The sequence below is a fragment of the Acomys russatus genome, chromosome 8 (genome assembly GCF_903995435.1).
Source record: "Acomys russatus chromosome 8, mAcoRus1.1, whole genome shotgun sequence".
Taxonomy (NCBI): domain Eukaryota; kingdom Metazoa; phylum Chordata; class Mammalia; order Rodentia; family Muridae; genus Acomys; species Acomys russatus.
In genome coordinates this window covers 43,584,889-43,611,148 of record NC_067144.1, presented here as the reverse complement: position 1 = coordinate 43,611,148, position 26,260 = coordinate 43,584,889, and the positions used below count along the sequence as shown (strand labels likewise).

Here is a 26,260-nt window from a genome sequence, read left to right as displayed (position 1 = left end):
CTTTATGCTGGGACCATGAGACCTAAGAGGCACTGAGATAGAAAACAGAACAGTGTTTGGAAAATATGAAAGCAGGCAGAACAGGCAGGCCTATAATCCAAGCACTTGTGAGGTTGAGGCAGCAAGATCCTGAATTCAAGGTCAGTCAGTGCTATAAGAGTGAAATTCTGTCTCAGAAGTGAATGAATGAATGAATGAGGACAGTAAGACAGACAGAAGCATAGAAGAAGAAAGCTGAAGGATAGAGATGAGCTGTAAAGAATGCATGGATAGAAGTAAGAGTGGTCAGGGAAGCAAAGGGCCGTTTTACCAGATGACTGGCACTTTAAGACAACTTCCATCTTTTTTTTTACAACCATCTTGAAAGAGAAATTCTTTTGTGCCTCATTTCTGGGTAGAATGATCTCATCTGATTTGCCTATCTAGAAATATTGAGACTCAAATTTAGATCAGCTCTGCCACAACGCCACAAGTAAAATAGTTTTGAATCTAGAAATTGTGTTGTAAAGTCAGTAAGGCAGCAGAGGGGGGAAAAAAAGACACTAATAGAGCCTGTAACTGGGACAGTTGGAGAAATGCATAACAAAACAAGATAACTGACATGGAGGAGAACGGGGGTGCTTAGCATGAAGCAAGGAAGGGAAAAGATGAGATTTTGGGTGATTCATGGATACGGCCTAGAGTAATTCGCTTCCATTGGCAATGGTGTTGCCATGAGATAGGGAGGCAGAAGCATCACATGCTATATATGTGCTGGCATTGATGGTGCTGATAAGGCTGGCCTTGTAAGGCTCCACTTGGTCAGTGGACCAAAGGAACACAGCAGGTGATGGAGGCTCCCTGTTGAGAATTACAGTCTAATGCAGAAGGGGGCATGCCTCTGCTTATATTCTTTGTATTAGTGCCTCCTTCGGTAACTAACCAGCCTTCAGAATGGGCCACATATAGCTGCAAACAGTTGCAGTCAGGAAAAACTGAGAACCATAGACTTCTGCAACCTTCATTTATGAGGCCATTAACTCTAGATACTTCACAGGCACCCAGCGTTCTATTCATCCCAACCTCATTTCCTCTCCCCCTTCCCTGCTTTATCCTGTGTTCTCTAGACAGTAGTGACATGAATACATGCGCACTGGAAACCATGGTACCATTCTAGGCACTTACCTCCTCATTGGATGCTGCCACTGTTTCCTGCAGGTAACCTCTTCAAGCATTCTAACATCTAACAGCTCTCATGTGTGCTGGTACTGCAACTCTTTAGATGCTAATTTTATTGTATCTAGATGTTTCTAGTTGGTCTTTTCCTTCAAATCTTTTCCCTTAAGCCCCTGCTCTTCAGCTATTGCACACAGTTCATGTGTACCTCCAGTAACTGGCTTCAAGAATGTTTGTATTGTTACCTGTTTCTCTGCTTTGACTTCCCTATTCAGCAATACTTAACAACATCCTGTGATCAGAACACATGAGATTGGATGGTGTCAGGGATCATTTTCCACACTTGCTACTTCTCACCCTTGCTAATTCTGTTCTCATCCTTTGGAGTTCATTTATCATCTTCCTCTACAACTCTGAGATAGAGATGAGACTAAGTGCCACTCAGTCCCTCATTGTTGCGCTGGCCCAAATAAAGCCCTCATTATATCTCTGACTTAGCATTGAAATGCTTAGGCATTTGCCTCTCTTATAACACAAGATAATTCTAAAGGCAGGGCATTTATATATGTATCCACAAGAACATAAAATAACTAGCATCTAGTAGGAATACAGTGAGTTTATTAATCTGCATGAAAATTTTCTTACACCGCCCATACATAATAAACAGATTTTGAGCTGGAGGGATCCCACTAGTTAGGTGACTTCTAATACTCTAATGCACTGGTCAATGATCCTCAGCTCCTTATTGCTTTAAACTTAAAGAATCTTATTGTATAAAATTTAAAGAATGCAGACAGCTGAATTTTTCTTCTTCTTCTTCTTCTTCTTCTTCTTCTTCTTCTTCTTCTTCTTCTTCTTCTTCTTTGTCCTCCTCCTCCTCTTTCTTCTTTTCTTCCTCCTCCTCCTGTTCGTCCCCTCCTCCTATATAGCAAGCACAGTTTGAGGCCTTATGGTTGAAACCCTATGTGAAATATACAGCAAATATTTGTTTATTAAATTATTATCTGCAAATTGAGCTCAACCATACAAATATCATTTCCAGAGTGCTTTTATTTCATTTTGCTTGTTCAACTAAAAAACTAGTCAGAGCCTTGCTATATTGCAGAGTAAATTTAAAGTTGATAGGCTCAACTTGAGACCTGTATTAGTTTGTTTTTCTCTTGCTGTGATAAAAAACACTCTGAACAAAAACAACTTAGGGGGAAAAAGATTTATCTCATATTCTCCCATCACAGCCCATTTTTGAGAAATTTCAAGTGGGAACCTGGAGGGAGGAGCACTGAAGGAATCCTGATTATTGGCTTGCTGTCTAGTTCATGTTTAATTGACTGTTTATATAGGCCAGGCACACCTGCTTAGGGATGGTGCCACTCACAGTGGGCTGGGTCTTCCCATGTTAATCATCAATCAAGACAATCTCTCATAGACAGGGCTACATGGCAGTCTGGTCAGGGCATTTCTTTCCCTGGTGACTCTAGCTTTATGAAAAGTTGATGAGAAAATTTCACCAGCACAAGGCCTCCAAGATTTTTTTTCCTGAAAATTACAAAAATTGAATTTATTCTGAGATAGTTGAAGAATTGAATTTTTTTTTAAATTCATGCTTAATTTTTGTGCACTTCATGCTGCAGACATAATTCTAAGGTGTTCTTGTTGCATCTAGAATGGCTGGATTTGGCTGATTTCCTTCTAGCTTGTGTCTTAGCCGATATGAAACATTGTTCGTATAGCAAACAATGATTCCACATACAAAGTAGTGAGTGTTCTGAGCATCTGTGGATTTAATAAGCATTAGCTATTGATATTGTTGCTTCCATCACAGAGAGTGAAGCCCTAAATATGGAAGACCCCATTTGTAGGCCCAATGCTACAGCCCATTAGCCATGTGACCTTAGAAAAGCCAGATGTATTCTCTGGGCCATGATCTTCTCTTCTGTAAAACTATGGGGATTAACTTTATGTCCTCTTTCTTGGTATCAAATTGTATGTTTAGTACCAAAATATTAAGAAAATTAATGCTTAGAGGATAGACTCTTGGTCACTTTTCTTTATAAAATGTCTGCACTTAATATATAAGGTCATATTAATAGTCTTATTTACATATCTAGTATAGTCATGAAACCAAGAATGAACATATAAATGATTTCATTTATTGTCAAATGCACCCCATAAGTTAGAAGTTATTACCTTTGCCACCTGGAATAGGAATGTATGGCATATAGAAATGAAGAAACTTTTTTAACATTAAATTTTAGGTTAGTGTATAAAGTAATGGGCTTTAACAGGGAATCCTTAGGTTTGTATGCCACCATACTGTTCCCTCCTCTTCTGCCCTTTCCCACTCTCTCTTTTCCACATCTGGTTCCCTTCCGTTAACTGTTGGTCCCAGTTTTAAATAACCCTTAACGCACCTAGTAAATTCCAGAACCAAGATTTTAAATCCCATCTGTAAACTCAGAGTCAACTAAATGACTTCTGCTTAACCCATGTCAAGAAAATGGCAATGTTTAAACATGAAGCATGAGGAACTTCAGAATAAAAAAGACCCATTTCCGACAATTAAGTAGACCATTAAGGCCAGTACTAAAAAGACCATGATTAAGATGCTTTCAGGAAGTTTCTATATTCTACTGGGTAATTTTATAAGATTTGCCCATGTCATGGCTGGCTGAAAGTCCATTTGCCATCTGTTGTGAAAAATCTCCATCTTTTTGCTGTCTTTGTGCAGTCGCATAGTGTATGTAGGTGGTATCCTCACTGTTGCAAGCTGAGCTCCTGCAAGCCACCAACCCACCGTCAATCTAGCTTTTCTCCTCACTGTTACCCAGTGTCAATAACAGATTTCCAGCAAAACTCTACAGCCTTGGCCTCCTACCAATTCACGCTGCCTGACTTTAATTGCTTCTTAATCCTTTCATTAATCTCTCGTTGATCCTCTAACAGTCTGCACATGAGCTATCCCAAACCTGGTCCCACTACCAGTTTCTGGTCTCACTCTTGCCTCTCATTTTGAAGTGGACAACCATCCTTCTCTTTCAAGAAGCCGAGACTGAGCATAATAGAAGGCTGCTGCTCTTCTGCTTGAGTGCAAGGTGTCATATCTTAGTCACCTCCATGTCTCTGCCTCTGTACTCTCTTTATTGAGTTCTTCTTCTGTGCTAAAAATTAGCTGGCTTGGTACTCTGTATCTTTTCTTTACCATTAAGCACCACTTCCTTCTTTATTGCCCTAAAATTGTTATTCAGTGTCTACATGTTTGTAGACTGGTGCCACCGGTGCCACACCATATTGATTTCATTGGTCCATGTCCTATTGAAGCTATTCGGATCAAATGCCCAAGAGCCGCTTTTAATTTCTAATGAATGATAATGATATTTTACAATTCCTATTCCTTTTTACATGTCTTAAATACTAGCCTTCGCTGATACTGCCCTTTCTCAAGAAACTTTTTCTCTTTTCCACGATCTCATAACTGTTTAAAATTTTGCTCTCCAACTCACATGCACACACTCTTTCATTTCACAGTGAATGACTTAAATATTGGACTACAAGCTTGTATGTCTTTTGTTTAAGTTGTAAGTTATCCAGAAACTCTGTTAGTTGTAGCACCGTGGATTCATTCTATCCAAAACAAGTTTTTATTTCTCTTACAATTGTTCTTTCTCATCGCTCGCATAATAGAACTGCAATACCAGCACCCTGTTTGCCCCAATTCCTCTTCATTTGAATCCAATCAAGTTCCACTTGTCTGATTGCATTAATTTTTATGGTGCATAAGAAATTAGTACAAATTTAGCTATTAAAGCAATGCAGAGTCACCATCTCACCTTTTCTCTGTGCCAGAATCCCAAGTACCCGTTAATTACATTTTGTGTGTGAGGTCTGCAATATGACTGCAATAGGAATTGTTGGCTAAATGATAGCTCTTATATCTCACAGCTAAACAGGAAAGCAACCTATTTCTCAGCCTTTACACATTTGTAGCAGAAACCTTAATTTACAAAATGTTAGTTTTAGATGTAATAGTTCGTGGCCTGCTTCTCCAATGCTAGTGTGAGAATGGGTGGGTTTTCTAGGAGATTGGTCATTGGCGACCTATTTTCTACTTTTTATCCATATTAGTTAAGAGAATATCATCCAGGCTCCACTACCAAATTCCGTTAGCCAGAAGAAATTTACAGGCCCTGTTTACATCTCAGAATAGAAACTATGGTGGAGAGGGGCTGTCTTATAATTTTGTTCACCATACTGTTCTTTCTATGGGGTTTGGACAAGAAAAAGGAATAGAAGTATCTAGAGATCTTGTCTCCTTGAAGACGGGTGACAGCCTTAGGCTAGAATTCTCTAATGTCCTTATTTTTAGCAAAATTGATCAGATTCATTCTCTCATGAGATAAGTTCACCAAGTCTATGATTATTATTCCTTTGTTTGTAAGTTCATGTTTAGATCTCTTTTCTAAGCATTTTGTTCAATCACTGACAAATGCGCTGTAGAGTGTTTACTGTGAGCCAGCCACCGTTTTGTGCTGTAGAAAATATTAGATGACTTGATGACTACTCTTTGTACATTATAACCTTAGTGTTCAAATAATTCAAACTCATTGCCTTCTCTCTGTCTTGTATCCTTTAGCGTTGTGCTCAGGCACCTTCACTCACTGCCTGCCACAGTCAGAGACTTGCTTATCCATTCACCATTTCTGACATTTTCTGTCCAAATTGTCTAAGCCAGCAGTTCTCAACCTGGGGGTCATGACCCCTACAGGAATCCTATATCAGGTGTCTTGCATATCATGTTTACATTATGATTCATAACAATAGCAAAATTATAGTTATGAAGTGCCAACAAAACAGTTTTATGGTAGGGGGGGGTCACCACAACACGAGGACCATGATTAAAGGGCCATGTAGCCGGTGTCTGATACTTCGTGGGTTCCTTTTTATTTTCCAGCCATATTAACTCCCTAACACTAGAAAGGAGAGAAAAAAGGATGGAGCAGAAAGGGGGCAAAGTTATCATTAAACTACTTCCTGCTGATTAGGTGTGTCAAGTTCCTTGAGCCAAGTTTGACTTTTGCCATCAGGATATCTCCTTTCTTCTCGTTTCTTTGTGAATGACTACTTGACAAACAGCAACCAACCAACTAACACCACCAACAGCCACACCACTTCTTAGGACCCTAGCATTCATATATCCTCTGAAAAGTTCCCAGAATTCCAAATGTCACACACTCAAAGAAACCAGCTGCCTCTGGTAAAACCACATGCTTGCTATAGCACGGGGCAAATCATAGCCAGCTGCTACGAAGCAGCCTCTTGTACCCACACCTGGGAGCTAAAAATGAAAACATCCCGTAACATTTCTGTGTGTTTTTTTTTTTTAAGAAACCAAAATTCTCATTACAGGGCTGCAGCACCAGGAAGGTTGAAGAGCACTGGTCTAAGCTTTCTACTTCCATACTTCTTCAGCCCTCAGTGCTGTTGTATTAATTCAGGCAACCAGTTCTCCCTGAGATGTCTCGATGTCTCTCCAAGTTTCCTCAGTGTTCTCCCTGACATTATTCTTAGTTTCCTCCATAAATCAGGCACATTTAGGATGACCTTTCTAAGTTTTATGCCTCATTAGGTCATGCCTTGCTTAAAGGCTGTCAGCAAACCTGACCAAAAAAAAAAAAAAAAAAATACATCATGGTATCCAGTGTCTTGTGTGACTATTTCGCTATCAAGTGTTGCTGTAGCCCTACAGAATTGCTATCAGTTCTTTGTACTTGCTATCCTTCCTGTCTCCAGCTACATGCACTTGCTGGCTCTTTTTCCCTTATACATCCTACCGTAGTCCTGTCTCTCACTATGCCCTTGGATTTTAGTGTTGAGTGTTACAGGGCTGTAGTTAGTGTTGGGCTGGAAAATGGAGATGATTGCATTGAACCCAGTATCCCTGTTTCTACAACGTGACTAAACACTCAAACTTAAAAAGTGTTGTTGAGCCAGGAATGGTGGCACATGCCTTTAATCCCAGCACTTGGAAGGCAAAGGCAGATGGATCTCTGTGATTTTGAGGCCAGCCTGGTCTACAAAGTGAGTTCCAGGACAGCCACAGCTATTGCACAGAGAAATCTGTCTCAAAAAACAACAAAAAAATATTGTTAATGTTTTGAGATGGAAGGATGAAGAAATTCTAGAGAATGGGTCACTACACATTCAGTAGGGCTAAGGTGATCTGTTTCTTTTGCTCTTTTCTTAATCAGCCATATCAATGAGCAAACATATATTTTAAAAACTATACTCTTTTTTTAAGGATTTATTTATTTTATTTATTGCATGTGAGTGCTCTTTCTGCAGCAGAGGGTATCAGATCGCATTATAGATGGTTGTGAGCCACCATGTGGTTGTTAGGACTTGAACTCAGGACCTCTGGAAGAGCAGGTAGTGCTCTTAACCACTGAGTGATCTCTCCAGCCCTAGTTTAAATTCTTTTTTTTTTTTATTAATTTATTCTTGTTACATCTCAATGTTTATCCCATCCCTTGTATCCTCCCATTCCTCCCCCCCCCCCATTTTCCCATTATTCCCCTCCCCTATGACTGTTCCTGAGGGGGATTACCTCCCCCTATATATTCTCATAGGGTATCAAGTCTCTTCTTGGCTACCTGCTGTCCTTCCTCTGAGTGCCACCAGGTCTCCCCCTACAGGGGACATGGTCAAATGTGAGGCACCAGAGTACGTGAGAAAGTCATATCACACTCTCCACTCAACTGTGGAGAATATTCTGACCATTGGCTAGATCTGGGAAGGGGTTTAAAGTTTACCTCCTGTATTGTCCTTGGCTGGTGCCTTAGTTTGAGCGGGACCCTTGGGCCCAAATCTGCCTATCATATTGTTCTACTTGTAGATTTCTAGGACCCTCTGTATCCTTTTATTTTGCTATTCTCCCATGTGTCTCTCATTTAGAGTCCCAATAGGATGCCTTCCCCTCTGTCCCAGTTTCCTGGTAAGTGAAGGCTTTCGTGGGACATGCCCCTTGGGCTAGTATGCAGATATAAGTGAGTATATACCATTTGATTCTTTCTGCTTCTGGGTTAACTCACTCATTATGATCATTTCTAGCTCAATCCATTTATCCACACATTTTGGGAATTCCTTGTTTTTAATAGCTGAGTAGTATTTCATAGTGTATATGTACCACAGTTTCTTTATCCACTCTTCTACTGAGGGACACTTAGGCTGTTTCCATGTTCTGCCTATTATGAATAAGGCTGCTAGGAACATGGTTGAGCAAATTTTCTTGTTGTGTGCTGGAGCATCTTCTGGGTATATTCCAAGGAGTGGAATAGCTGGGTCTTGAGGAAGCCCTATTCCCATTTTTCTGAGATAGCACCAGATAGATTTCCAAAGTGGCTGTACTAGTTTGCATTCCCACCAGCAATGAAGGAGTGTTCCTCTCAAAAACTATATTCTTAATGATTTACCTTTCTTCCTTCATACTGTATATCCATTCCTCTGAACTATTCATTGTCTTCTTATCTTCATTTTTCTTTCCAGCTCTTGTAGACTACTAGTCTATTCTATTTTCATAAATTTAACATATTAAGGTTCTATAGCAAAGCAAGGTCATACAGTTATTTTTTGTTTTGTCTTAGTTTCTCTTAGGCAGTTGCCTTCAGAATTTGTTTGTGTCATCATAAATAGTGTTTCTTTTATTCTATCTGTGTTCATGAAAGTTCATTTATTGTATTTTAAAGATTTAAACACACACACATATACACAGAAAGGTTAGGTTACATAAACGAGTTGTGCACTACTGATCACACAACCGTAGTTGTAAGTATTGCAGCTCTGAAGGGAAAAGTAGCCCTGCAGTTAGGAGCCAAAGAGTACTACACAGTCACACCACACAACAAACCTCACACATGGGATTTATTGGGAGGGGAAAATCAAGGAGAGTGGCTGCCTCTGTACAGGTAAGAAACAGTAGCAAACTGAACAGGAGGCAAGGCTTGTATAGGATTTCTTAGGGGATAGACTTTCCAGGATGGAGATTTCCAGTGTGAGGACTGGTGGAATTTCAAGTCTTGAGCTTGGAAGAAGCTCAGGAATTTCTGGGTTTTGTTGTTTAGGGATTGGTGGTGTTTTGTCCTCAGGGACTGGGAGTTTTCTGGCAGGGACTGGCAAGCTCAGGCATTGGGGGTTTTCTTCTTCAGCCATTGGAGAGAATTTTTTTTTCATGTTACAGCAGGGCCTTGGGGCTAGGAATGACCATTAGAGATGTTAAGGCCATTAGGGCCTTTTGGGAAGTCTGGGGAGTAGGGCTCGGCCACTGGAGCTCCTCAGGTTGGTGGCCTGGTCACTTTCCTGCCTTGAAGGTTTACAATGTTTTCAAAGGGGATCCACCTGCTTGAATAGCCAACAACAGCTTTCCATGCAGTGGCCAGAACTATGACCATCCGTTACAGATCACCCACCAACGTTGTGTAATAAGGTGTCTAGACTCAGAGACTGTCTGTAATGCTAAAAAAAAAAAAAAAAAAAAAAATAGTCTCCCCGTTCTAAACTCAGTGAAGTGGAAAGCTGAGCTCAAAGAGGGCAATAGAATTCCCAGTGAGCTCTTCTAAATTCTGTATCATTTAGCAAAGCCCAGGTGACCCTACTAAGCCAGATGGAAAGGGACTACTTTCTTGGTATTAGTAATAGGAAAAGCACTGCCTTTCTAAGGACTGCAGCACCATAGTTTTCCCAGGCTTCAGTACACCCAATGATTTAAGCTCCAAGGCAGGTGCTTAGAGACTGAATGATTGCAGACACCCTCTTGCTAGTGAAAGGAAAGTCTCAGCTCCATAGGCCAAGCTGCTGCCCTAATACAAATGACCTTCCCCAATTTCCAAGAAATTCAAGGTGGAGTAGAGAGGTTCTGGGTTCTCAGACACAACCATGGCTCCATAGGGATATTCATTCTCTCTGTCTCTGTCTCTGTCCCTGTCTCTGTCTCTCTCCCTCCCTCCCCGCTCTCTCTAATTTAAATGGAGACTTGTCCTTCCCTTACCCTGAAAGATACACCACAACTCCCTTTTCCTGTCGAGATGAAGCTCTTTCCAGGGCCATACACATCTGTGGTATACTTCTGCCTCTGACTACTCTGGGTTTTAAGCTAGAAATAGGATTGGCAGAAATGTCGGGATCTTGCCTAGGACACATTCTCAAGGTTCTGTTCTTCCCTGCTTCTTGAGTACATTTGTATTTCATTCAGCATTTACTGCTAAGGGAGAGGACTTAACTTTTTAATGGTTTAGGTTTTAAGGAATTTTTATTTTCAATCTTCAAGATTTATGTTTTTCCTCTTAGTTGGAACTGGAACTAAATTAATTTTGTTTGGGGGAAAAACAATAAAACCCAGTGGCACAAAAGAATAATCTCATGTTATTTATCATTAATCTAAGAGTCATCTGGGCAGTTAACTTTGCTGACAGATGAAGCTCACTGATCCCGGCAGGCTCACTCACACATCTGTGAAAACCTGGCAGCTCTAGGAGGGTTGCTGAGTCAGGCTTAACTTACTTATGTTTAGTTGAGCACTGATGGTTTGGCTTGTGTGATGGAAGTGATTCATTTGGATCTATTTCACCATCCAGACACTTGGCCTGGGTTTGTGCTCACACTGATGGTGGCTCCCAAGGCAGGGAGTAGAGAGCAAGAGGGGTCACAGCCTCTTGAAATCTGAGTTCAGAACTAGCACATTGATCCTTCTGCAGTTGCTTGATGAAAGATTTAAGGAGGATGGAAACAGATACTACCTTTGGAAAGGGAGGATCTGTTACACAGTACATGAGTAAAGGATTAGGTACTGTTGTCATTTTGGTAACCAATCTGTCACCATTTCCTTCTTTACAGACTTTGTATTGGATAGATAGAATGTTGAGACAGGTTTTAGATGCCAATGATTATCAGGTTACCTACTATACATAATATATATTATGTATACATTGTATATGCACATATACATAGTATACATAATATATATACATAATATATAATACATGTATATATTATACGTATACAATACATATATATACACATAATACACACATTATATATATATATATAATTCCAAAAAGTAAAAGGTAAACCTTTTGTTGTAAAATTGTCTTCCCTGGAAAGACATAAGCAGTATCTATCCCAATGAGGAAATATAATTCCATTGCTGTTCACCTTGGAGAACCAATGGGTTTACTTGGCTTACTTGCAAGAGCCTGCATAGAGAGCTACTGGAAAGTCTGCTCCCACCATGGATGATGGCTTATTTGTTACTGCACAAATGGAACCCCCTTCAATTACTACCCCACAAACCCCTGTGCAATTAGAGAAAAATTGTATACAGAAGGCTGAGAAGAACAGCTGAAATCTCAGGTACAGAGCCAAAGACCCTCCCCATTTCTTCTTTTGATAAGGGTCAACAAGTCATATCACAATGTACTCTGTAAGTATGCACCGCTGATCTGATGAAGATGGTATTTGCTTTTACTCAAAAGATCACAGACTACAACACCTTAGGTTTATAAATTCTTTGCAAACAAATGAGCACACCTTTTCTTCATCTTCCCTGGCATACAGCAAGAGCACTGCATTCAGAAGGCTCTCAAAATATTTGCTGCATGAATTATAGGAACTTGCAAGGATTAGCACAAAAAGCATCTTACTTACATGTCCTTTCCTTCTAATGTGGCTTGAAAGAAACAGGAAAGTGTGAACCCAACATATTCTGTTGCTATTATCTGGATACTGATTTACTTACTCATTTGATGTTAAGAACTGAACCACATTATCTTTTCATCACTAGCTAACAGTTGGCACTTCTGGGGAAGATACAAGGACTGATTTCTCCAGACAGTTAAAATATTGACCGTAACCTTACATAAATGAGACAAAAACAGAGGTCAGAGGATCTACCTATTCTGCGTTCTGTGAATGAAGCAAAAATAGCCAAAACAAAAGCTATGCCATTTGTATGTGGGGAAAACAATTACTCATCAAACAGTTCTTTAGTTGAGCTAGCTTAACAATATTAATAAAGGGGTAAACAGTCCTTTTGTGAAAGCATTTAAATTAACACTGAGAGCTCCTAACTATCCACATTTAAACCACAGGTTAGAAAAATATAGGTAAATTATAAAGATAAGCTACCCTCAAACATAGAAACTGTGAGACAAACTGCAGCTAGAAAACTTGGTTATTAATGTGTGATTTTCTTCTTTTTCCACTCAGGGTTTTTTTTATGTAAATGTGTGTACAAGTAGAAAGATAAAGGGAAAGGGAAAGAAAAGGGGAGAACTTCTTAGGTATTGATATTTGTCTTTTGCTTTGCAGATGTATTTCTGTCAACATTCAAAAGTTGGAAGGAAATGAGATTGATGTATATTTTAAAAGAAGTGACTTTGAAAAAGTGGGGTAGGGGAGCAGGTTTTAGTTAGATTTTATTGTATTGAGGTCCTCTCTGTTTGCTTTAGGAGATACTGTGTTTCCTCACACTCTGTTTTCTTTACAATGGAAGGTGATTAGAATTGTTTCAATTAAATTTGAATATGAAGACCTTGATTTCACCAAAGCACAGCACACTAAAGAATGAAAGAAAAATCTCTCTCACAGTCTATATAATTATTACAGGATATGATTGCAATCCACATAATCCAGGATGTGAGGGAAATAAAGTGGCAATATTGATGTAAACTATTGTATTCATAAAAGTTCCTCTCCTTTTTTTTTTTAATAACATAGGCAGTCAAGTTGAGGTGTTATAACCTCAAATTTGTATTTTGCTCAAGCAATCCAGATCTTATTACATTAGGCAAACACTATTCAAGAGAACAGTGGATCATGTAAATACCTTTAATATTATTCATGAATTTCACTCCTACTGTAGGTTGGAAATATGCTACAGATACTCTGTTGTGAATGGCCTTTCTTAGCTTCTAATTTTGCTTTTAGACATTTTTCATAACATTTTAAAAGATTTTTATTTACCTTCCAACCATAGGCACAATGCTCTGTCCTAGGCCTTTGCTCTGGTTTCTTTACTGTGCTCCTGCGCTGTGTTTACTTTTCAGCTTCTTGTCTCCCGTCGGCACCAATTTATATCCACAGTCAGGATTGCACATGAAAGTTAATGCCTCTAGCTTTTGACAGCATGGGGGTTTTAATGGAAGTGTGTTTTTAATCAATCTATAGTTTATGGCTACTATATAGTGTGTCACCCACTGGCAGGAACAAGAGCTTCAAGTCCTTGTTCAATGGGGCAGATTTGTTAGGCAGTGCAGCTCATGTCATAGGAAAGAAATCTAGAAATGTTTTTATTTCCTCAGAAGAAGTGGTGAGATGAGAGCTGTACTCAAGCTGTTCAAACACACAGCTTGGGCTGAGCCCAGAGTGTTTCTTTCTCTGTTCTAGCTATGCCTATCCCTAGGCCTGGAAAGTTCTAGTCTTTGCATAATCTAATTTTTTTTTTTTAAAGCTCCGACTTTGAAGGCTTCAGCTTTTAGCTTCCATCTGCTAACCTAGGCTTAGACTGTTTTCAGCCTCCGAGACTTACCTCTGAATAAGCTCACCATTTCTCGTTCTTTCTGAACTCTGGTTGGCTGGTTCAACTCAGCTGTTCTGGCTCAAAACTCCTCTCCAAGTTGGACTGATTCAACCTGGCTTCTCTCGGCTTCTCACTGAATTGCTCTGCTTGGAGAAACTTCTGATCTCTACAAACTGAACTGCACTGACTGTATGAACTGAACAGAACTGAATGGAACTGCACAAACTCAATTCTGCTCTCTCTCTCATCGTGCTGCCTTTAAGTAGCCTCTCCTTCCTGTCTGTTATTGTGATAGTTGGGCGTCCCCTATCTCTGACTCACTCCGTCAAAATTTTCTCTCTGATTCAACAGACTTTGTCTGCCTCCCAATTAGATGTCACTGATTGGGATTAAAGGTGTGCTAATGACATGTCTGTATTCCAGCTGGATGACATAGGTCTTTGGATGTGATACTTTGCCAGAGTAGCCATTTACTGGATTAAAATTTCTCCACAGACATCTTTGGGGGATAATGGGATCTCAGGAAAATAAAAATAATACACAATATTAAAAACTAGAGGAAACCACTTTAAGGCTGCATATATTATATTACAGTATACTACAGTAGTCCCTGTAAGTAGCATTTCCAGCTTCCTATAATAATATTAAAGTAGACTGAGCACACGTAGAAAACTGTATCAGAAACTGGAGTAAACACCCGAAAACAAGTTTAAAAATCTTACTTGGGTAATAATATATGTTCATTCTTTGCCTTCATTTAAGTATTTAATGAATATTTATTGCACATCTACAAGGCTCAAATTGCTGTCTAAGGTATAGAAGATAGAGAGAAACAAAACTAAGTTTTTGATATCTTTTAGTAAATTCTAGAAGAAAAGTAGAGCAGTAGGAAGGTACCCACTGGCAGATGTGATTTTAGGTACTTTGGTGACACTGTCCAGACAAGGTGGTGTCTCATCACCCTACAATGAATAGGGAATGAATGGGGTCTTCGTGGAGGAGATGCTGTGCTTTGTGAAGATATAGGTGAAAATATATAAGCATAGGAAACCAGTTTAACCCAAAACTATGAGGGAAGGAGGCTTGGGAAGAGACAGGGCTAGAAGGTGAGTGCAGGGTAGGAAAGATCCTTTAGAGAGAACCAGGCAATGATTAGGCTGATTATGCTATGGGGAAGGCTTGACATTTCACTGAGTACACCTGAAGTCCTTGGCAGAAAGAAAGATTTGATGTGACTTCTGGAAAAGTTTTGAACAGCATAGCATTGAATAGTTAACCATAATCACATCGTCTCAACAAGTTGAAACTCTTCCTTAGTAAACAAGTCCCTTCCTCTCCCCCCAGCTCCTGTGAACTGCCATTCTACCTTCTGTCTCTGTGACTTAGGGCGCTTTTGGTACCTCATCAAAATGGAACCAAGTAGTATCTTCTTGTGTTTAGCTTAGTTCAGTTTGACATGAACTTTATATTTTGCCTTTGTATGCTATCTTTATGCTTTGGTTTCCATGTGTGGGGTCATAAAACTAAAGAGAAGCAAAGGTAGAGCACAGGTACAACTTTGGATGCTGTTGCAGCATTGAAAATAGGATTATGATAGTGTGCAGAAGTCTTCAGAGGTGGAGACACATGGACATGATCTGGGGAGATGATGAAGACAAAGCCGATGTGACTTGCTAGAGCTCCGGGCATACTATGTGATAGAAAGGGGATTGGATGTGTCTTGCTATATAGGGAATTTTTCCAAAAAATTTTAGCCTTGACAATTATTCATCTCTATAGCGATTCTGTAAATGCCAAATAAAGAATCATTTTTTTTAAAAAAAAAAATTCTGCAGGTGACAATAGCTGACTTGATGACTTAGGGTTATTCTTTGAAGCTTAAGGTTTTAGCACTGGGGATGTAGCGCAGTTGGCAGAGTGCTTGCCTTATATTCATGAGGCCTTGTGTTTGGTGCCCAGCACTGCATATACTGGCAGGATAGCGTTTTCTTGCAAGCTCAGCACTCTGGAGATAGAGGCATGAGGATCAAAAGTCCAGGTTCATTCTTGCCTACATAGCCACTTAAAGCTGGCCTGGGATACACAAAACCTTGTCTTGGACAAAACCAAACCAAATGAAACAAAAATCAACAACAACAAAAAAATGTAGAGACTTGAATATTTTAATCTAGATTGAAAAAAGAGATGGCTGCTATAAAATCTAAAGCTCAAGTGTATTAAGGAATATGAGAAATATGTCTGGACAGGGCACAGAGCTAATGAGCATTTTCCAACCAGGGAAAAAAGATGATCTGATTTCATTAGGAGTCAACTACATCCTACAAGATATTTTGAAATATTATTTGAATTATATAGAGTTGGAGATGAGCTTGTCCAATGAAGTCCCAGTGAAACTACCTAGACAATTAGGGAAGATGACGAGGAAAGAAAAAGTATTTGTAAAGAAGTTCTGCATATATGTGTGTGGTGCGTGTGAGTGTGTATAATCCTGAGAGTGGGTGTCTAGGATTAGAGCTAGTTTTGTGCCACCAAGTGTGGGGGTTGGGGACAAAATCAGGTCTTCTGCAGGGAAGTGCATGCTCCTTAACTGATGAGCCACCTCTCCCTCTCCAGATCCCCACGTGTCTCTTGATTTTTTTTTACTTAAACATTAGAAAGACAAGAAAAAAAAATAAAGAAAGAAAGAGTGGTACAGACAGAAATTTTCTCAACATATTGAAGTATTGAGAACAGCAATTGAAAAATATCTTGAGTGCTAAAACATACAATTGCTTCAGACTCCACAATGAAGTGCCAGTTATCTGTGACTTGAGGTTTTTCAAAAGAACTAGTTATTGCAGTGTGGCACATCTCTTATGAGACTCCAAGCAACGTAATGGCAGGGACATAGTCTCCTAACCTGTGTTTGTCTGCCTCTCACTCATCCTGTCTGTGTTCCCCAGATTGCAAGCAGAGAATTGGGAACTGATGTCCTCTCTCTCTCTCTCTCTCTCTCTCTCCTTCTCTTCTCCTCTCTCTCTCTTCCTCTCTCTCCTTCCTCCTTCCCTCCTCCTCTCTCTCTCTCTCTCTCTCTCTCTCTCTCTCTCTCTCTGCCTCCCCTCTGTCTTGACCATTCTTAAAGCATGTCAGGCAGATTTTTTGGTAATTAACTGAAAAGGCACGCAATTCAGTTTCACTTTGCTGAACCCCATCTGTAGGATTGACAGCGTGCCTTTAATAGATTCCTTCAGTAGATAATTAAACCAGTTTAACGCAAAGCGCTGCATGAATTAACATTTGCACTTGGTATGAATATTCAGGGCGCCCATGCTTTCTTGGGTGTGAGTTGTTTCTCTGGGATCTGCAGAAGTGCCTGTTAGGGGCTTGTAATGTATTGATTAGTGCCGAGTGGCACAAATTAGAGGGTTGGGGCACATCCTCAGAGTCAGAGATGAGATGTGTACTGGTGGGACTTACATTTTTTCCTGTAAACTCTAACCCAGACAGCAGGCTGCCTGCTTCAACTAGTCATATGCTTGAATTTTGCTTGAAATCGCTTTGCAGAAAACTACTAGATTTCCTGGAATCCTGCCATCTGTTCATTTTCCACCCTCTGTGAGAGGTTTTTTTTTTTCATCTGTAAGCTTAATCTCTAGATGTTATAAATATGATAACAATGGTTGAATAAATAAATAAACAAAGACTCATTGGCCCATTGGAACGTGCCTTTTGAAGTGATGAAAATTGCTTTGGCACAGCTTGCTAATGTACTAAACAGTGGTGCAGAACTGTATTTGAATGGATCTGAACAGCTCCAAGAACTTCGTGCCATTTTAAAATTCAACTATGAGAATGTGAGAACTCACGTGTGTGCTCCTTTGTAATAAAATACTTCGGGAGCTCAGAGGTGAACAGGGCATTAGATCAATGAGAATGAAGCAAGTTAATATTTTGAAGTGGTGAGTTACAAAAAACATAAAATGGAGGGCCTTCTGGAAACTGGGAGAGGTTATGTACTATGAAGATTAGTCATGAATTGGGAAGAGAGTGCTTCGGTAAGAACTGCTTTCAAACACAGGTGAGCTGTGTGGTCATGGGGCAGTCTCTGTTCCTGGACTGTAAACGCTGATAAAAATGACACCTACAAAAAAAAAGACACCTGCTTTATGGGCCTGTTGTGAGGATTATGGGAGTTTATGGTATACATATATATATATATATATATATATATGTGTGTGTGTGTGTGTGTGTGTGTGTGTGTGTGTATTTACACACTTTTACTAGTGGTACTTTGAACTGACTACTTGTAAAATAAATAAAACCACTGCAAGTGAACTTTGTGGTATTCTGAACTCTTCTTGCTAAGAGTTGACCATAACTCCCACCAATGGAAAGATCAGTTTTTGCTCCTTCTCTAGTCTGCAAGCTCCTGAGCCTCTCTCTCCTCTCTTCCTCCTCTGAGCTCACAGGCACTCAGGAGGTTAACATGAGATCTGGTAGATCTCAGGTAGAGTTTTCACAGCCTAGAGTGTAGACACATGATGTACTTGCACTCTTCCCATGGTTAGCCATATGCAACTCCCTCATGTGGCTAAGTAGCCAGGGTATATGAACAGCAGCTTCCAGACTGTGCTGGGTCACCCAGAAAAGCTGCAGCTGTATCCCTCGCTTTCCTGCTTTGTGGTCAAACATTCCTGAAGCTGAAGGTAGCTTGTTCCTGCTAATCAGAGCTAAGGTACTAGAGTATTTCCGCACATATGAGGTCAGCATCCTCAAGCAGCCTGAGGTCTTTATATATCGCTTGCTTTGTGGTTTTAACACTTTCTTTAGTGAACTTTGATAGAAGATCATAAGAAGAAATTCCAAATGGAAGACTGGCCCTCTGTGCATTGGAAGGGAAAATGTGTCCCTTTATTCCAGGGATATGCCATCCACCTTATAATTATTAATAACAATGATTTTATATCTATAGTTTAGAACTCTGGGTGTTACCATCCAGTGTGAGGCAGTCCACTCTCTTTAGAGTATTTGTGTAGCTTTGCTACATAAACTTTTGCTTAAATTTTCTATGTCCATTGAATGAATTATTTCTGTCATGAACACAAGAACCTGGTTGAGCTAGGTGAGTTAGTTGGTAAAAGGCACTTGCTGCTAAGCCCGACAATCTGAGTCCAGTCCTGAGGACCCATACAGTAGAAGGAGAGAGAGCGACTCCCAGAAGCTGAGCGAGTCTGTGTGTCACACATAACACACACACACACACACACACACACACACACACACACACACACACACACACACACACAAATGTAATTTAATAAAAAAGAAGATATGGATTAAGAACTCTCTGAAACAGAAGACCACCTAGGAAGTACAGGAAATACTTGGCAATATTTGTGTCACTCTTCTCGCTTTGTAGTCATTTTCCTAGAAGTGACTTCATAGGAATTTAACTAAAGTTGTGTACTTGGGCCTGACCCTGCACTGAGTCCTATGGGGAGGGCTATACTCTTTGAAAATGTTAATTTTATGACTAAGTTCCAGGATGAAAATGTCTGGTAGTGTAGTCAACACAAGAAATCCGCAAACTTGGAAGAACTTAAGTGCCCTGTTCTGCTGATAAAAGCCATGTGTGTTCCCCTTCTGCTCCCACTTCATTAACGCTCAGCGTTGAGAACAGACATTGTAATTGACAGCTGAGGCTTTCACTCATGATATGCCTTTCATATGGGTGTGTGGGATGTGATTATGCATCAGAATTGTCACTATAGTTCTTAAGAGCACATTCCCTGTGCACGCCATTGCCGTCTTAACTCCCATTTTGCCTCCGTTTCCTTCTGCCATTTATTTCTCAAAGTACACATTCATTAGTAAGTTAAACTTAAAACAAAACTTAAACCAAGGGTTTAGCTAAAACCTTTCCACAAATGCATTTGGAAAACTCTATGGCTAACCCTTTGAAGTTTACTGAATATGTGACTAGCTCCTGAGTTGGAAATTATGGGAAAATGCTGTATAATCATATTTCAGTTTCTCCTAAATTGTTTTTACATGCTTTACTATGAAAGGTATAGAGGATGAAGCACATGTTTGTTTGTTTTCTAAATCTGAGGCCAAGTGTGCCCTGAATAATGTGGAACTCAGCGAGGTTGCATGTCACCCACAATATAAACAGTGGGGAATCTTGTAGAGAGCATTAAACCTGCCTGATAAATGAACAAGATGCTATAAAAATCTGCCTTCACATTCCTGGCCCCAGCATGAGGTTCATTTCCAGGTGTATTTGTCAGTGTTTTCTAGAGAAACAGAACTTATGGAATGAATCCCTCTCTGACTCTCTCTGTGTGTCTCTGTGTCTCTGTCTCTCTCTGTCTGTCTCTGTCTGACTGACTCTCTCTCTCTCTCTCTCTCTCTCTCTCTCTCTCTCTCTCTCTCTCTCTCTCTCTCTCTCTCTCTCTCTCTCTCTCTCTCTCTGTCTCTGCACCAGCTGTATATGCTGGAATGCTGAAGAGGTAGGCTCAAATGCCAGTAAAGAAATAGGAATGGATGTGCTAGCAAGGCGAGGGTAAGCAGACAAATAGCAAAACCTTCTTTCTTCCATGTCCTTATACAGGCTTCCAGAAGAAGATATGGTCTGTAGTAAAGGTATGTCTTCCCACCTCAATATCTGGATCTATGGTGTGTGTTTTCCTGCTTCAAAGTTCTGGACTAGAAGTGGATTCATCCACTTCAAACCAAGCAGAAGATGTCTCAGAGGTATGCCCTCCATTTCAGGGTCATAGTTCATTCCATATATAGTCAAGTTGAAAACCAAGAAGAGCCATCAATCGCACCAGGCAAACTCAGTCAAAGCTTTCATCCTTTCTGAACCTCAGCTGCCTTATCAGTAGCATCAATATGATGAATGCACCTGCGTCCTAATCTTCTCTCTTTCCATAAAGCACACATCTACTTATGTCCCAAGGATGTTGAATACTCAAAATGTTCTACATCAAATGTTTTGCATAATGCCTGGGCCAATGCAAGGATTCTACAAATTATAGTTTCTTCTTTTGTCTCAGGGAAAGGAATTGGAACAAAGATGATGTTTGTACTTTTTCCCCTCTAGCATGTTTTTATTAATCAAAGATTAAAAACTTGTGTGTGTGTGTGTGTGGGGGGGTACATACAGATGAGTGAGCATGTCCATATGTGTGCATGCTGGGGCCAAAAGTGCACATTGACTGCCTTCTTCTGTCACTCTTCCTATTCCGTTGAGACAGGGTCCCTCACCAAACTAGAAGGTTACCATGTTTTGCCTAGGGTGGCTGACCCACAAGCTCCCAGAATCCACCTGTTTTCCCTCACAATATTGGATTTCAGGTTCTCCCTGTCATACTTGACTCAGACATGAGTGGTGGGGATTGAAAACTCAAGAACTCTTTCTTGTAAGCAAAGCATGCTTATCCACTAAGCTGTCTCCCTAGATCAGAAATCATATTTTAAATGCTGATATGGGAAAATGACTATAACTTGGTGGTATCTTAACAAAGGATAGGAATACATATTACATGCTAATAACATCCATAACATCTCTTCAACACTGTTAATCCTGAGAAATAATGGGAGAAACACAATTTTTTACATAACATTTATTATAGTGAATAGCAGTTCTAATATTTAAAAACAATGTAACTGTAATTATTTACACATTGATTACTAATATTTAAGGTGTGCAGCAATAGAATATTTTCCCAGTTGACATTTCCAAGTGATGAGGTTTCTTTTTATTTTGTAAGTGCTATTCTCTGCATTTTTAGACGTGATTAGATGTTGCTAATGTCTGCTCTTTTGGAAAGATGTCCATGATTTTAATATCTATGTGAAATCAGCATTTGATTTTTGATAATTCCAATATATTTTTAGCAATAAAAACAATTAAAATTTTCTGTTCCAGCTTACTGTCCTTAGAAGAAGAAGATTGAGAAAAGCAAGTCTGCTCCCTGGATGGTTTGCTGGACAAAGCATAAAGACTGTGAGAACCATGACTGTCATTGTTAACTTTTCCCCCTGTGATATTGACCATCATAACCTCATTTGAGGCTTTAAATGGATTCAGAATAGGAAGCCCTTTCCTTTGGCAGAGAAGAAAAGCTTCTCCTAATATGCAGAACACATATGCCCTCCCATTGTGTGAAATTGCTCTGACAAGGCTCTATTGGAAGCTTGCTGTGCCACAATAGAGTGAACCGCATGCCCAATCTACCTAGACCAGACTGAACTGAGAGGCGCTGGATGGAAAGAGTCCTCAAGAGATTTGGCTAAACTCAGCCAGAAAATCACACCTGTTTGAAATACTCATAATCACGACTGGAGTTGCTTTCTCTTAATTAACTCAGAACCACCTGAAAGGTGCCGATTAAACAATCTGGCTGAGGAGCAAGTGCTTTGATGCTCACTGGGTAGAAAGTCAGGCTCATTTTTTTTCTTAGATATTAAATAAAATGGATCTCAAGGGATTTAACCACATAGGAACAGAAAATTGCCCCCTCCAGCAGCTTGAAGTGGGAAGACAACAGTCAGAAATCTCACTGCTAGTTGATGCTGGATCATTGTCTGTAGATGGATGTTCACCATGTTGTAGCTCACAAATCATTCTTCACTTCTCCATTGAGAAATACAAGAAGGCTCCAGTCTTCACAGCAAGCAACCCAGAGGGATGGAGAACCCTCCCCATCTCAAGATGGGGGAAGATTAAGTGGAGTGACGAAGATATGGGGCCTGGGACTTGAGTTTTGTTTTATTAAACTTCTTTTAGTTTTACTTTATTTTTATGGATGTTTTGCCTGCATGTGGGTCTGTGCACCATGCATGTTTATGGTGACCCCACAGATCAGAAGAGGGCACTGCATCCTGGGGAACTGGAGTTACAGATTATTGTGAGCCATTGTGTTGGTGTTAGAAATTAAACCTCTGGAAGAGCAGACGTTGATCTTAACAGCTGAGCCTTCTCCACTTCTGTCCTGGAATTTGCTTTTTTACTTCATTGAACCTCAGCTTGTATATATGTGAAATGTGGAGAATTGTTTTCCCCCATATTTATTTAGCTCTCATTATATATCAGGCATTCATCTTTGTATAAGGAAAACAGTGCAAGTCCAAGGTGTTTGTCCTTCAAGACCTTGACTGAGGTCGGAGGCAATGTGAACTAGAAGGGTCAAGGATAAGCGTTGTCATGTGCTAGTCTTTCACCTAGTGCCCTTCGGGGAGGGAGGAAAGCGAATGGTAAAGGACTCAAATTTTTGTTGTATTTTTCTTTATTCTTTAGGAATGTACAGATGTATAGGATGAAATAGTATAAGCCCAACCCCCAGTTCCCTTTTCTAAACCCCCTGTATCTCCTCAACACATCCACTTCCCACATCCCCCAAAACCCAGTAAGTCCAACTACTGTTCCCCATATGCACATGGATTTGGGCCTTGCACTGGAGTTTGAGAAACCTACCAGTAGGGATACGTCAGAAGAGAATAATTCTCCTTCTTACAGTAGTGCCTCAATAATGTGTAGGCATGGAAAGCACTTCTCTGCCTACACCACAATTCTGGTTGGCTTGATCTTGGGAAGGTAACAAGGAGGTCATATTTCCAGTACTAAGACTTCAGGTTAGAAGCCTTTCTATTCCCAAACTAGGATTCAACCCTACTTCTCCCAAGAATATAATATAAGATATGAGGTGGACCCTACTTCTGCAACCAGTTACTGAAATCCCAGATCCATCTCTCACTAGCTGAGGGATCTTGAGCAAACTTCTTTACCCCAAAGGTCTCAACATCCCCAGCTAATAATGAAAATGGACTTATGATTAAGAAAGCCTCCCCTCAGTGGTCATGCAAGTGTGGTTTTTTTTTTTTTTTTTTTTTTTTGTTGTTGTTGTTGATGTTGTCCTCCTTTGTCTTCTAGATTTTTTGGTCATTTGTTTTATCTACTAAAATGATATTCACGGTGGAAAATTTGTTTAATCAACGTGAACTGAGAGCTCTTGATCACCGGGCTTCAAATCAATACTAAACAGTAAATTATTCAAAAATGAGCCGAACTGCTTTTCAAAATGAGCATGAGGAGGTTCCTATCCTGAGGTGAAAGTTAGGCTAGGCTGATATTCAGACCCAAACCAGACTGGGGCTCTTCCAGCAGGAGGTCATAGCCCAGGGGAATCAAAAGACATTCAATCTAAGTATAATGACTCAGACCCCTAGTCCTAGCTGTGAGGCTGATGCTACGTGATCATGTTTAAGGCCAAGCTGGCCTAATACACAGACCCTGTCTTAAAAACAAAACAAAATGTACAAAACCCAGGGCACTTAAAGGCCTAGGGCACTGGCTGGTTGAGGTAAGCCTCGCTGCCTATCTTGGCACTAAGTGGATCTGGAGGAGGAATGCAGGGTGCTTGCTCAACTCTGGTCAGGAAACACTGTCCGAGCCTTTAGATAAAAAAAAAAAATGAAATTTTATTACATACAGAAAAAGCAGAATGGTGTAGGCCAGCGTCCAGCAGAAAGAGTGAAGGCAAAGAGACAGATGCAAGGTAAAGGACCAATAGCCGCAGAGGACTTGCATTGAGATAAACTCTATCTCTGCTCTGTCTGTCTGTCTGTCTGTCTGTCTATCATCTTCTGTCTGTCTGCTTGCCTGCCTGCCTACCTACCTACATAGCTCTCAAGCAATCATAGCAACATATGGCTTTATCAGTGGTTCTCAACCTTCTTAATGCTGCGGCTCTTTAATTCAGTTCCTCATGTTGTGCTGACCCCTAACCGTGAAATTATTTCTTCACTACTTCGCAACTGTAATTTTGCAGCTGTTGTGAGTTGTAATATAAATATCTGATATTCAGGATATCTGACATGTGATGCCAAAAGAGGTCATGACCCAAGGTTGAAAACTTGTGTTGCATATGTTTACACACACACACACACACACACCAATTGTAGCCTCCCTACCTTCTCTTCTCCCTCTCTTCCTCTTCCCCATAGTCCCCCTACCCTACCCCTCAGAAAAGGGAAGGCCCCCCCCAACCTCCCCATCCCAGCATGCCATGTTGCATCAGCACTTCCTCTACCATAGTGGCCTAGCAAGGGAGGCCTGCTAGGGAGAAGTGATCGAAAAGCATGCAAGAAAGTCCTGGTCAGAGACAGCCTCTGCTTTCCTTTCTAGGGAACCCACATGAAGATTAAGCTGCTATCGGGTACACATGTGTAGAGGGTCTAGTTACAGTCCATACATGGTCCTTGCTTGGTGTTTCAGTCTCCGCAAGCCCCTCTGGGCCTAGGTTGGTTGGCTCTGTTGGTATTCTTGTGGAGCTCATTAGACATGAACTCTTTAAAAGTAACTGTTTGAGAATTTCATACAACATATTTTAATACTATTTACCTCAATTCCTCCATATTCCACCTTCTACATACCCAACTTCATGTCTCCCTTTCCCCCTTTTAAACAAACTTCAATGTGTACTGCCCATATACTCTTAAGTATAGGGCCATCCACTGGAGAGTGGTCCACTTACCTTAAAGATAATTAATTCTCCTTCCTCCAGAAACCATCAATTGTCCATAGCAATTCAGTTAGGGGTGGGTGCTCATGAACCCCTTCCCACACCATGCTAGAATGTTATAGTGTTGTCTGGCTTAATAGTGTCTGGGTCTTGTGCTGGCAACTACAGCTGTTCTGAATCTATGAATGCTGGGATCTTGTCGTGTCTGGAAGACAGAGGTCCTCCTGAGTTCCAGCTCTTCCCACATTTTCTCACCATTTGCTGACATGGACCCTGAGTCACTGGGATGGGATAGGATACAGATGTTCCATCTGTAGCTGACCACTCTATTGACATGTGTTCCTTGTTCTTTGACCAATGTGAGTTTCTGTGGTAATCCTGGCCTCCTGCACAAAGAACTTTCTCTGATAATGTCTGAAAGCTCTACCAGTCTATAGGTAGAGAACTGTGAGTTTAGAAGGCAGTTTAATGCTAGTACTGTCATCATTGGGCCTTATGAGTTCTCCCACCACAGGCTTTTGACCCAATTTATGGTAGAAGGCATGTGTTCCTATATTTTTTAATATATTTTATTTAGTGTGTGTGTGTGTGTGTGTGTGTGTGTGTGTATACACATGCATGTCCTTGCCATTTGCCATGGAATATTTATGGAGCTCATAGGACAATTTGTAGGAGTTAATTTTCTCCCCTACTGTGTAGTTCCCGGTGATCAAACTCAGGTCATCAAGCTTGGCAGCAGGCACCTTTACCCACTGAGCCATCTCACTGGCCCATATTCAGAAAGTTTAAAAGAATATTTTGTTTGCTTTAAGTTAAAAGAAATAAAGCTGCAAAAAAGTCAGAGCATCATATTCAGGCTATCCACTTGTTATCCCTTTGCATGTTTTGTATGCTGACAACACTGTATGCATCCTGACAAAACACAAGACGCACTTGGCATTTTCTATACTGATATAAATGATATTACACCATGTATACACCATGTAGTTATTCTTTTTTAAACTTATGTCTTTGTTTTTCAGTTGGCACC

The 26,260-nt window shown here is 40.3% G+C and overlaps 1 protein-coding gene across 1 annotated transcript in view; it reads left to right on the top strand.

Moving 5' to 3' along the window:
• The window catches only part of Nsun3 (NOP2/Sun RNA methyltransferase 3), a 115,080-nt gene extending 92,644 nt beyond the window's left edge, over positions 1–22,436 (top strand). The window contains exon 6 of the mRNA XM_051150106.1: positions 21,636–22,436. Coding sequence (XP_051006063.1) covers positions 21,636–21,649 — 14 coding nt within the window. The 3' untranslated portion in view covers positions 21,650–22,436. The remainder of the gene's footprint in view (positions 1–21,635) is intronic.
• The last annotated feature ends 3,824 nt before the right edge of the window (positions 22,437–26,260 follow it).